The sequence below is a fragment of the Acipenser ruthenus genome, chromosome 4, assembly GCF_902713425.1.
Source record: "Acipenser ruthenus chromosome 4, fAciRut3.2 maternal haplotype, whole genome shotgun sequence".
In the NCBI taxonomy this organism is placed as follows: Eukaryota; Metazoa; Chordata; class Actinopteri; order Acipenseriformes; family Acipenseridae; genus Acipenser; species Acipenser ruthenus.
In genome coordinates, this window is record NC_081192.1 from 50,260,624 (window position 1) to 50,273,925 (window position 13,302).

Consider the following 13,302-nt stretch of genomic DNA (forward strand, 5'->3'; position numbering starts at 1 on the left):
ACTGAAATAACTGTTGGGAGTACTACAAATGGTTACAGCGTGTTGGGAGTATTACAAATGGTTACACAATGTCCCATTAATCAGGCACTAAAGACAATGCCATATATTTTTGTGATTAGAATGTTTTCTTTCAAGTCAAGCAGCCACACCCCGTTGACCAAGGGTTCCCAAACTTTTTTACCCGAGGCCCACCTTTTCAGCTGCATTAGGCACTGCGGCCCACTAGCATTTCTTGGGAAAATGTCAAATTAAAAACATTTTACTTGTTTAAACATTATAAATAAACCTAATCTAAACTGTCCTTTATTCATTTGAATAAATATTGTGAAAGATGGAAATCACATAGACTATGCACTGAGTGAAAATAAAACATTTGAAACACTTTAATTTTAGTAAATAAAATAAGTTGCAAAAACTATACAGGCGTTTTTTATCAAACCTTTAAATTAGGTACCTTTGTATAATTGAAATTTTAGAAATGCAGTTATTTTTGTTGTTCATCAAACAATAAAGAAGTGCATGTCTCTTATTATTCCCATTCATAAATTCCTGAACAGGAATCAATTTGAGTAAAACCAGTACAACATGCACAAAAACATAACTCTTAAATCCTAATTTCTGAACACTGTGTAACTAAAACGTCCAGCCGTTACCTCTCACTCTGAACTGTCATGCACAAAAAAGACGAATGCGCACAATACAGAGGGAAACGAGAGCCTTGCAGGAGTTACTTTTTTCGCCACTACTCTGTACAACCAAATATAACTTGCAAAATCACATTCAGTTGGCTTGCAACATCCCCCCCCAACCAAAAGAAAACTTATGAAAATAAATCCATCTGCAGTGAAATTTGAATCGGTCAAAAACATTTTTTTAATTATTATTATTTTCGAACAAAACATATTCTAGTGTTATTTTAAGACTACTGTGACTGAGCCAGTAGTCAGTAAAATAGCAGTATATCCAAATATTATCAGTTTGATTTAATAACTTGATTTAGTTTATATTGAAACATATATCAATATATTAATTTAAAACATATATTTTACATGTTAATAGTTAATTGGTCACAAAAAAACGTATTTCATAGGCATCAATTGAATTTTTTAATGAATGTTATCAAGTACAAAAGTTAGTATGAAAACATTTCTACAAAAGAAAAAACCCATTCCAGCACCTAAAAACTGAGCCAACGGTACAAATGCTTTCAAAACTGCTGTAGCTGCCCTTTTTGTTCTTTACACGTTGCAAAACCTATTCGTTGGTAGGAGATTCGACATATTGTAATTTTATTAATACTGAACACACTGTTTACATCTGCCAGCAGAGCGATCACATGACCTTAACACTGCCCTGTTGTCAGAGCTCTCGCTCTACATCCCTGTAGGCAATCTGTTCGCTCTGATTTGTGAATTTCTGCTTTGATTGACAGTCCGCCAATACTCTTGCTACACTTTATTTTTCTACAGTTACTGCCGGCACCTGCTTTTCACTATTTATAATATAAAAAATACGTAGAATGTCATGCTTCCGCGACCCCACCCGGGTCTGTGTTGCAGACCACCTTTGGGCCGCTGACCACAGTTTAGGAACCCCTGATCTAAACTACACATCAAAATTATCTGAATTTGTCCCTCACACCTGAAAGAAATTGAGACAACTCCATTTTAACAATTATTTCTGTTTTTATAAGATTCAGATATAGTAAGACCTACTTAAAAGGATATCATGCCAAATGGGACCATATGTTTTTATTGGCGGGTGGTCTTAATCATCTTTATTCTTGAATACTGTATACAGGTTTGTCTGTAGTTGAAAATGAGATTCTGTATTAGTTTTCAGATAGTATTACCAGGAACCAGAATATTCCAATAATAATATCCATGAACGCTACAGCACTTAAAAAACTCTAAACCACATATGGGTTTGTTTATTTAGCTGCAATAATCTGTTGTGTTTCAGGCTGAGAAACAGCACAAGACATTTCAAGAACTTGACCGATTTATGCACTATTATACAAGGTACAAGAACCACGAGCATAGTTACCAGGTATGTTGCAGAGGAACATGGTATTGAGCACACTATACAATACACTATTGCTACATCCAGACTGAACCATGCTCTCTGTTCTGCATGCAGTTGGAACAACGTCTACTAAAAACAGCCAAAGAAAAGATGGAACAGCTGAGCAGAGCCCTCAGTGGAGGTAAGAGTACACTGTAGCTAAGCTGAATGCGAGATCCCAGTTGGTAGTAGACTACATATTCCCTTTTAGTCACAGTATCTTTTGCTTTCTTGGTAAATATTTAAGTGTGGCCTCTGCTATACCACTGAGCTTACCTCATCCTTTTCCTGTATTGGGGTAAAATGCTAGTTCAGAATCCATGAACCAGTTACGAAAAGCCTCAAACAACCACCAGGCTTTAAAATGTTACCAACCTTGACAAGGAGGTGACTGTTGTACATTCACCAAACCAATGAGTTACCTTTATGGTATCCAGTCCCCCAATATAATTTACAAGATACTTTTAGTGATTTACTATGGCCTGTCTTTCTCCCCAACCCCCAATGCAGCAGAAGGAGGCCCTGATACCACCTTCATTGAAGATGCAGTCCGTGAGCTCTTGAAAACTCGCCGTATCCTCAGGTGTTCCTATCCGTACGGATTCTTTCTTGAACCAAAAAGCACAAAGAAGGAAATATTTGAGCTTATGCAGGTAAGCAAATGTATCTGTATGTTTCTTTTAGTATGTATTATATATTTATTTGTAGTTTTTGTTTTATTTCCTTTACACCTAATGGTATTTGTAGTGCTGACCAAATCTTAATATTTGCACATACTATACCTAGAAAGCACACATTGAATTATATTGTTAAGAAAGGTGTTTATAGAGCCAGTAGTATCACGTCTACGTAAGTTAAAACAACACCTTTGAGATGTTTTAAACCCTGCTTTGTTTTGTTTTTTTTCTGTGTTGTGTTCCGAGTTCAACCTAAGTAACTGTAAATGGTTTTGAAATTAGAACCATCTTCAAGTAACTGCCGCTGTGTTTACATTTTGCCTGCAGTCCCGTCTCATTCATATTTTGTTCAGGTCAGGTATCAGCAAATTCTGTGGATTCCCCTATTTATTTTCACTGGAGACTATGGTGACATTCATGTTCCCACAAGCTAGATACTTTGGCTGCAGTCAGCATGGCGTTGCCTGCAGTGAATAGAGCGGCTTTGTTACAATCTCCTCCTTCATTTTCAGACTGACTTGGAGATGGTAACGGAAGACCTTGCTCAGAAAGTAAACCGGCCTTACCTCCGCACCCCTCGCCATAAAATAATCAGAGCAGCATGCCTTGTTCAGCAAAAAAGACGGGAGTTCCTGGCCTCTGTGGCCCGTGGCGTTGCCCCGAATGACTCTCCTGAAGCTCCCCGGCGCAAGTAAGTAATCTTTGTCTGCACGGTCCTCCAGCCTCGGACTGCTACGGAATGAGTCAGGTGTGCTCTCCACTACCCCTGAAACAAAATAGAAGCGAAGGCAATCCCTTATCGGAAAACCTACTTTGTCATAGAACTCCGGAAACGATAACTGATAGAGATTCAAGCAGACTTTTATTGTCAGTTGCTGGGTGAACTGGAATATCAAATATTTGTAACATCTCTGGCCCATTTAAAAACTTTTTGGGTTTACATCCTAAAATTATTTAATAACATTTCATACTTTGGGGCATAGCATTTATAATTTATAACAGTCAATCAGCAGTAATAAAAGGAAACTTATTAAAACAATTTTGACCAGAAGTCAGTGTCTTTTGTGCTGTAACACATTAACACAAAGATTATGTCTAGTGGCACATCCAGTAAAGACGCTCCGCATGGAGTGCAGGATGCGCCCTGTAGCCTGGAGATCGCAGGTTCGAATCCAGGCTATGTCACTGCCGACCGTGACTGGGGGTTCCTAGGGGGAGGCACTCGGCCAATCTGTGCCGGGTAGGGAGGGCTTAGGTTGGTAGGGGAATACACGGTTCACCGCGCATCAGCGACCCCTGTGGCTGATAGGGAGCCTGCGGTTCTGCAGTGGAGCCATCAGATCTGTGTTGTCCTCCGGCACTATAGGTCTGGTGGCCTCGCTGTGGATCCACAGTACGAAAAATTACGGATTGGTAGGAGCACGTTTCGGAGGACACGTGTTCCAGCCTCAGTTTCCTGAGTCGTCAGGGGGCTGCAGCGGTGAACCGGGATACAAATAACAATTGGGCATTCCAAATTGGGGAGAAAATCGGGGTAAAAACCCATTGGCGACGACTAAATTAAAAATATATATATTTTATTATATATTAAAGTTTCTTTAGTGTTATTGTGTGTACCTTGATTAAAATATTAGTATGTTAAGTATTTTATGAAGAAAAAACATTGCATGCTGTATTCTGTTTTGTTTTTGCAGCTTTGCTGGAGGGACGTGGGACTGGGAATACTTAGGTTTTGCATCACCTGAGGTAACTGTCTGTCATGTAGTCTGGCTGTTTAGGTTGTCTTCATGTATGCAGCTAGTGTCTCTTGCTCAGAATATATAGCTATAAATATACGTATAAACCTAAAAAGTTGCTTTCAGTTAGTTAGTGTTTCAGTTGCCTCATGGTTTTGTAGCAGGACGATCAACTCAAGTGTTATTCTGTTCTAATCTAAAGATCCTGAGGAATCAATCAGTACTTGGAGGGAATGAGCAAAGAGAAAACTATCAAAATGCAGGATTCCAGCAGCAGGTATTACCAAAGTGACCATCAACATTCTCATACTAAAAAAAATAGACTTTTATTATTTATTTATTGATGTTTTTTTTAAGGGATGCCCACTTTGAGAATTCCAGATGCTTGCAGCTGCATACAGTAGTGCAACATAATATTAAGAAAGTCAAATAAACAAACGTTCCGACTAATACCTTTATCAGTGCTACAGAATACTGTGTTTTTTCCTTATTGTTGCTGCTGACAGTCCTTTTACTGGTGGTAGCTCATGGCTGGTCTCAGACTGGTTACAGTGTGTGAAAGTGGTTTGATGTGCCTGACTGCATGCTGGCTGTCTTGGATATATGGGAATTGTTAGAGCCTGTATGTTTTCACCTGGCCTTTGCATTACCTGGGCTGTTCTCTAAATGCTAGTAAGACCAGTGTCAGATTATTGCAACATACAATGTAAATACCAGTTTCCCTGTGATTTTTATTTATTTATTTGTAAGCTTTTTTAATGACAGAATGTTTCCAACGCATTCTACTAATTTTATTAAATAGTGTGTTTTTACTGAACAGATTTAAGAATAGAAATAAAGCTTAATAAAACAAAACTGCAGAATGTTATAATACAACATGGATGCAAGGGCAGACCACGTTCTTTACTGTTGTCAGGTGTGAAGGACCTTTACTCATATAATAATAAAACACTCTTCAGGAGCTTTTGTTTTCATCACACAAGCTCAGATGGCTTGCAGTGCTCCAGCATGTAAATATGTATTTAAGACTATGGTATGCTAGTAAACATCTAACAAAAGAAGAATATATATAGCCGCAGACAAAAGTATTGGCACCCTATGCTTATTATACCATAATTCAAGGTAACAGATTAAGTATTTAGTAAACTGTAACCACTTTTTTAATAAAACAAAAGGCAAACTAAGTAATTTTAACAAATTATCTTTATCAAAAAACAAACCTATTTCAAAATATGAATTCATGACAGACACCCCTGCTTTAGTATTAATGTGTGTCCTCATTTTACTTTTATTACAGCTTTCAGACGTTCATGATAATTCTTAACCAGTATGTTACATCATGTTGGTGAAATCTGGGCCAATTTTGTCTTCCATGTTTCCCTCAGCTCAGACCGATTTGATACACAATGCTTGGCTTGTAAGGCATATTTCTTTATGTTTTAAACGTGTTTGAAGTAGTGAAAGGTGTCTAGGGTTAAATGGGTCCACCACAGCTACACCTATTTCAAGCAAGAATACAAACTTTATCCAAGTGGGATCGAAGGTCCTTAAATAAATGTGAATATATATATTAAAACACATGATATGTGGCTCAATTTAATAATGTATTTTTATGCCTAGGGTTCATTTAAATTCCTAATAGCGCTTATTGAACAGACAGTGAAAATAAGACTTATTACAAATTATTTTGTTTATTCAGAACACGACCAATGTCTCAATTAAAATGAGCACAAACCCGCAACTGCAGCAGAATAGCCTGCTTATTATCAACGTAGTTTTGTTTAAACACGTTATAACAGTATGCCAATATTCTTAGGTATTTTTGTGCATTACAGTAATTTAAGTAATTTTACATTAGTCTTTATTCATTTTTTTAAGCCTTTATTTTATAACTTGCATGATGTACTGTATATCGTGATATTAAGGTTACCACGGTGTTTTATTTAATGGTTATCATACCGTGCAAATTTTATAACGTCCCATCCCTAGCGTCTCTTCTTTGTCCCACCTGAGTCAGCGTGGGGGTGGCAGCGGTGAGCCGGGTTGAAATACTGTGTACACAAAGTGGTTTAACTTGTAGATAATTTCCCTCTGGTATATAAAGACTTTCAAGCTGCAACTCGCATAGTGATCCAACAAAGCAACCATGAAGACCAAGGAGCTTTCGAAACAAGTCAGGGATAAAGTGGTAGAGAGGCACAGAGCAGGAGAAGGGTACAAGAAAATTTCAAAGACGCTGATTATCCCTCTCAGTACAGTGAAGTCCATTATTAAGAAGTGGAAGATGCATCATACCACCCAGACACTACCCAGATCAGGTCGCCCTCCCAAACTGAGTTGTTCACACATCAACAATAAACCGGTCCCTACACAAAGCTGGCCTGTATGGACGGATGGCAAGAAAGAAGCCATTACTCAAAAAGCCTCATCTTAAAGCACTATGGACTTTGCAAAAAAACATGCAGATGATACTGCAGACATGTGGAAAAAGGTTTTGTGGTCAGACGAGACAAAAATTGAACTTTTCTATCTAAATTCCAAGCGTTACGTCTGGCGCAAGCCCAACACTGCACATCACCCAGTCAATCCCATCCCAACTGTCTGCGGCATCATGGCAGCATCATGTTATGGGGATGCTTCTCTTCAGCAGGGACTGGGAAGCTTGTCAGGATAGAGGGGAGAATGGATGGTGCAAAGTACAGGCGAATCCTTGAGGAAAACCTGTTTGAGTCAGCCAAGACTCTGAAACTGGGGAGGAAATTCACATTTCAGCAGGACAATGACCCGAAGCACAAAGCCAAAGCCACACTGGAATGGTTAAACAAGAAGAGAATTGATGTTCTTGAGTGGCCCAGTCAAAGTCCTGACATGAATCCAATTGAAAATTTATGGCGAGACTTGAAGATTGCAGTCCATTGACGATCCCCAACAAACTTATCAGAACTGGAGCAATTTTCCCGTGAGACTCAGCAGTAATTGCTACAAAAGGTGCTTCTACCAAGTACTGACTTAAGGGGCTGAATACTTATGCAACCAGGAAATTTCATTTTGTACATTTTCTTTGCAAGTTTTGCTGACATTTAACCTCATCCTCATATAAGTGTTCAGTTTAACCACTACAGCTTTGAATTATTTTTTTTTTTTTTAAACTGTGCATACATTATTTGTAATTCAACAAAATGTGATATTATTGGTAGGGGGTGAATACTTCTGCAAAGCACAGTATATGTTTTTCTATCTGCCTGATGTGTGTTAAAATACATTTGGTCCACTTGTAATAATGAATGTATTCAGCACTTTTGTCCTGTGCCGCTGTGTTTAAAACAAATCTTATCAGAGTATGCCCAGATTCTTCTTCAGCTTTAATCCTGATTTATTTTCTGTAACAAGTAATGTTAGAAATTGACCCAGTTGTATGAATGCTACAAAAAGTGTGTGTAGATAGATAGATAGATAGATATGCACGCATTCAGCCACACGGAGGGGAAGTGTAAGCATTTACTCTTCAAGATACTCCTTTGAAAAATAAGAGATCAGCTGTAATATATATATATATATATATATATATATATATATATATATATATATATATATATGTGTGTGTGTGTGTTTGTGTGTGTAAAATGGAAAGTTTGATTTTCAATTTACATAATATAAAAAGACATCCTTTTCTGAAAATATTTGTTCATTTCTGGAAAAGATACTGAAACCCATCTTTACTAAAATAATTGGAAAATAGAAACAAAACTCCAAATATTTCACTTTTCAATTTTGTGCATGTTTCACAATCTTGTTTCACATAAGTAAATAAGACCATAAATGAAGAAGAATCCCTCACTGAAAAGTTATTGTCAGTTCCTATCTAGGAGTGCAGGTACTTCTTCATTTTCCTCTTTGTTTTTATTGTGCATTCATAAGAAGGGCCAACCACTAGGACTGTGCAGATATTTGTGATGGCACTGTGTGCTAAGTGCAAATCCTTTTAGAAGTCCACGTAAATAAAAGCAAATAAAATCTTAAAGTTGACGGCAGACGGATACCAGCTCTATGCTAGAGGGTTGCTTCTAATAATATAATTAAATCTGAAATGGCTCTGAGTTAACGTTGTTGGTGTGGCTAATGCTATTGAAGGTTTTTGCACATTCCTGTTTCATTTGTGAAATGGAGTGTCTTGTGCGGTTTCATTTAGCTTCCTGACTTCAAGGGCAGCAGTGTGGAGTAGTGGTTAGGGCTCTGGACTCTTGACTAGAGGGTCGTGGGTTCAATCCCAGTGGGGGACACTGCTGCTATACCCTTGAGCAAGGTACTTTACCTAGATTGCTCCAGTAAAAACCCAACTGTATAAATGTGTAATTGTATGTAAAAATAATGTGATACCTTGTAACAATTGTAAGTCGCCCTGGATAAGGACGTCTGCTAAGAAATAAATAATAATAATAAAGGAGGGGTCAAAGGCCGTTTTTGCAGCCTGCTTGATTGAGCTGATTGTATGCAGGATGGTTTGGTATTTTGATCATTATCAGCATTGTGGGGCTGAGCCAAGTAGTGTTACGAAGCTGTAGTCCAAAAGGCAGAGGTTGAATTACCTGTGCTCCTCTCGTTTGTTCAGGAATATGCTGAGTTTCAGTACCGCCGGAGACACAGGCAGCGGCGCCGTGGAGACATGCATAGTCTGCGAAGCAATACTCCAGATCCTGATGACCCCAGCGAGAGCACTTTAGGTACAAAACCTGGTCCTTCATATCATAACAGTCAAACGCTGCTACAGTTAACAGATCTTAACAAAGAATGATTTCTGTTAATATTAAGAACAAGTTTTCAAAAAATAACGTAGCTGGCACAAGCAGGCTTTAAGAAAAGCTGAAGCAATAAAACAAATACTGATTTAGATTTGATTCATACACTAAGCAATGTAAATAAATCTGCTATAAATACTGTACAATATAGACAAATATAAAGCAAACAATTACAAATTATGTTAGTAGGAAATTTCAGTTTTTTATTAGATGCCAAATGTGTGGCACATTCTGTTTTTTTTTTTTTGGGGGGGGGGGGGGGGGGTTGGTTGTATTCAGGTGAGTCCGTAATTAACTGGTGCCATGCATGCAATTCAGTCCTTGGCCTTTCCCAAACACAAGAGGTTGGTTGTGGTTTTATGATGTGTCCCCAATATGGTAAGGCTTCTGTTGTATCTCACAAGGTTACCCCACTACCTCCTATTAGTTTATTGGTGAAGGCAACTCTATCAGTGTATTGGCACGTGAATGTGTTCTTAGTGAGAGTGGTAATTAACTCCATTGTCTCTCTAATAGATACCCAGGAGGGTGGTAGCAACTGGAGACACGGTACCTCCATGGTGAGTTCTGCTTCTATGAGTATTCTACAAAGCTCTTCACATGACTATGTCCCTATCAGTTGCTTTGAAAAGCAGGACTTGCTGCAGGTACCTGCCCTCCTCTGCTTTCCCATTTGCTTTGCTGCATGTTCCAAACTGAATATACCTACAGCTACTGTGGGTGAAGAGTCAGTCTTTATTTTCTTATGTTTATATTTTTTCCTTTTTTTACATTACATTTTTTTAAAAATTTCAGTCCTGTTTTAATGAAGTAGAAGAATAAGAAACACTACTGCAATCCAGTTATTTACTATTCTAAGAAATACTGTGTAAACCTTTGATATTGTGTGTATACCCTTATGTTGATCACAGACTCGCGAGTGACGAAGACGAACACACGCTGTCCTCCTTTTTTTCACACTGCAGACTCACTGTGCAGCCCCCTCAGAGCTACAGCGTTGGAAGACAATGCAGCTCTGGGCAGCTTACAGGCAAACCCACAGGCGCCCGACCAGACTACAGTGGTCGCTGGTGCGCGGTGAGCCGGGGACACCCTGGTCAACCTAAGTCATGACAGCTAATGGTTGTGTTCTAACTTTTTTTTTTTTTTTTTTTTTTCAGGCTCTGAGCTCTCTTGATGAAGATGACCCGAATATTCGCCTAGCCATCCAGCTCTCACTGCAGGAGTCCGGGCTGGCCATGGGCAGAGAGGCTCAGGAGTTTCTCAACAATGAAGCCTCATTGGGGGCCATTGGTACTTCCCTGCCCTCCAGGCTGGACCCAGCCCCCCGGAGCATGGAGATCCCGAGGGCAGCTCTTAGCAGCTCCGAGCTGCTGGAACTGGGTGATAGTCTGATGAGGCTGGGGGCTGTGAGCAACCCCTATGCTGGGGACCGCTTTGACAACCTGCGCCGTTTCGGGGAGGATCCTGGGGGGCTCTTCTCCTCCTCCAGCGACACAGACTCCACAAGCTACGATCCTTCTGTGAATGCAAACCTCCTGGGGAACATCATGGCCTGGTTTCATGACATGAACCCTCAGAGCATAGCACTTATCCCCTCCATGCCCTCAGAAACAGACCTGGACTCGCAGCCTCTCAGCACTGCAGAAGAAGTGGAGCCCTCTAAAACAGAGGAGGCGCCTCAGAATCAGGAGGAAGAGCATGTCCTCTTCAAAGCCGCAGCAGTCAATGAAGGTAACAGGGCTGCCCAGGTAGAGGAGGGCACGCTTCAAGAGACCACTGGTGAACGGGATCCAGAACCAGGAAGTGAAGACCCCCACTGTAGCGCAGAACTTAGTCTAACAAGCACGTCGGAATGTGACCCCAGCTCCAATCCTCAACCTAGTAGTAGTAGTACTACACCCGAATGGGAGGAGCAGATCCACCTGGTTTGAACATGCCAGAAAGAGATGTAGCTGACCTGTAAAATCATAAACACTTTGATTGGCTTATTAGCAGCAGTGGCAGTGGATTTTTCTTCTTTTTTTCTTTTTAATAGCACTACAGACAGTTTTTTCATTTCTTTGTAGGAGGAATACAAGATAATGTGGAATTGCAGACATTGCTGTATAGTAACAGAAAAGAATCGTAGCCCTTTAGATACCATGATGAAGTCCTTTTAGTATTTTGTGGGTATATACAGGCCATAAATAGCAAACTATAAGTCTGATCAGTTCCAGTCCATGTACAAACAATGGTAGCAGATTTTCCTGTTTTGTTTTTTGTTAAAAAAAGCATTTTCATTGATGACAAAATTCAAGTGTTGGATTTAAAGAATGTTGATATTCTCAAACATGTAATAGATTAGGCTTTTAAAATAAAATAACAAAATACTTTGTACATGAACAGCATTGCAGCACTCCACTATTCTCTTTTTTTAATGCCAGCATTATTGAGTGATGTGATCAGACAGCTTGATTGGAAAGTGAACCGCTGGACGGGACCTGAAGATGCTGCTTTGCCGTGCCGTATGTGCAGTAATCAGTGCAGTAATCAGTGCAGTAATCAGTGCAGTAATCTGTATTCTGCCAAAAGGTGCCAAACTGTAATCAGTGGAAGCATACTTCACTAGGTTTATCAAATGCAAGTTGTGCCTGCATTGCTATGAGCCAATCAGACTTTTTGCTTATACCATTTTAAAAATATAGTTACCAGTGACTCTGTGTTACACGATCTACAAGCACTGCTGTCAGTTCTTTTAATTCAAAGTTGCTGATTCAAGTAAATCAAAGTAGAAACTTCAGCCACAGAGGCACTATTGATCAACGAAGACACTTTATTAGAAGTTCAGTCAGTTCCCTTTCCTAAGTTAGCAAAGTATTTTTGCACTGTAAGTGCCATTGGTAATTTGAAAACCGAAGCTTAAGCAGCTCTGCAGTAGAAAGCTGTTTTTCACAGTCTAAATAAGATGCCTATCTTTAACCAATGTTCTACACAATCCATTGGCGTGCCTTTTTGTAAATCCATTTTATTTATTACCACATGTAATTAATATTTCCTGACACAGACTGAACAAAATCCTGTAAAAAAAAAAATGTACATGGTAACAAAATCAGTGTAAATGTAGCAATTTTGTTATTTAGTTTTTGGTCCTGTTGATTTTTTTTATTTTTTTTAATGCATTGAATATAGCATACAATTTTTACATGAATATAGCCAAATGCATCATGGTCACTGTTGGTTAACTCAGCGAAATGGTTTCTTTTGGATTTCATTGGAAAAGTTGCTTATGTTCTGTTAATTTTTTTTTTTTGGTTGTTAGGTTGAGGTATGACAGTTGAAAAGAAAGCTTACATTTAAATGGATAATATGTAAGTACATAGCTGCAAGTGCATAATTTACTTTGATGTTGAAGGTTAAAAGATGCAGGAAGTGGCTTAAATGCTGGCTCATTATGAATGAATTGTACTTGACAATTGTAAGTCCCTGATATCTTAATAGCAAATCAAGCTTTAAGCATATTTGGCTGTAAAATGTAATTGGATCTATTGCTTTCTTTTTACAATATTGAAATTTAAGAGACAATATTTTTAAATCTTTTCTCGGTTTCACTGTTAAATGGGTCTTTCCCTAAATGAGTATGTGACTGTACTACTAATTGTAGTTTGCGAAATAAAAGCATTGCAAAAAAAGAGTTTTATTGCATTGAAGTATGTCTTGCAAAGTAAAGCTGTGTAAGAGTGTTGTATACGGAGTTAGTGAACTTTGTGGGACTTTTGTTTTGTAACCATTGTTTAAGTTGTGGAGTTTAACCATTGTCTACTTCTGTGTAGCAGTGTTCTGTGCATGAAAAAATAGGTCATATTCAATTACATTTGTATCTTCTTGTTGCAGAATTTTAAAATGTGTCATGGCAAATGACTGAAAATTGGCAAACCTATTTTGTAACCCAGTTAAATTTTATATTGTAAAAAGCAACTTAAGCTTGAAATGCTATTTGCACTTTCATAGTTTATACTTGATACATTCCCAGTTTATATATGGAAATAA

General features: G+C 38.6%; 1 protein-coding gene across 5 annotated transcripts in view; it reads left to right on the plus strand.

Moving 5' to 3' along the window:
* The window catches only part of LOC117400500 (ankyrin repeat and IBR domain-containing protein 1-like), an 89,937-nt gene extending 77,004 nt beyond the window's left edge, over positions 1–12,933 (plus strand). For 4 of the 5 annotated variants that reach the window (XM_059022501.1, XM_034000565.3, XM_034000564.3 and 1 more), the window contains exons 13-21: positions 1,963–2,049; positions 2,140–2,206; positions 2,575–2,717; positions 3,254–3,432; positions 4,436–4,487; positions 4,680–4,754; positions 9,087–9,198; positions 9,790–9,833; positions 10,434–12,933. In XM_059022501.1, coding sequence (XP_058878484.1) covers positions 1,963–2,049; positions 2,140–2,206; positions 2,575–2,717; positions 3,254–3,432; positions 4,436–4,487; positions 4,680–4,754; positions 9,087–9,198; positions 9,790–9,833; positions 10,434–11,207 — 1,533 coding nt within the window. In that variant the 3' untranslated portion in view covers positions 11,208–12,933. The remainder of the gene's footprint in view (positions 1–1,962; positions 2,050–2,139; positions 2,207–2,574; positions 2,718–3,253; positions 3,433–4,435; positions 4,488–4,679; positions 4,755–9,086; positions 9,199–9,789; positions 9,834–10,433) is intronic. The other variant, XM_034000567.3, reaches the window with a different exon arrangement.
* The last annotated feature ends 369 nt before the right edge of the window (positions 12,934–13,302 follow it).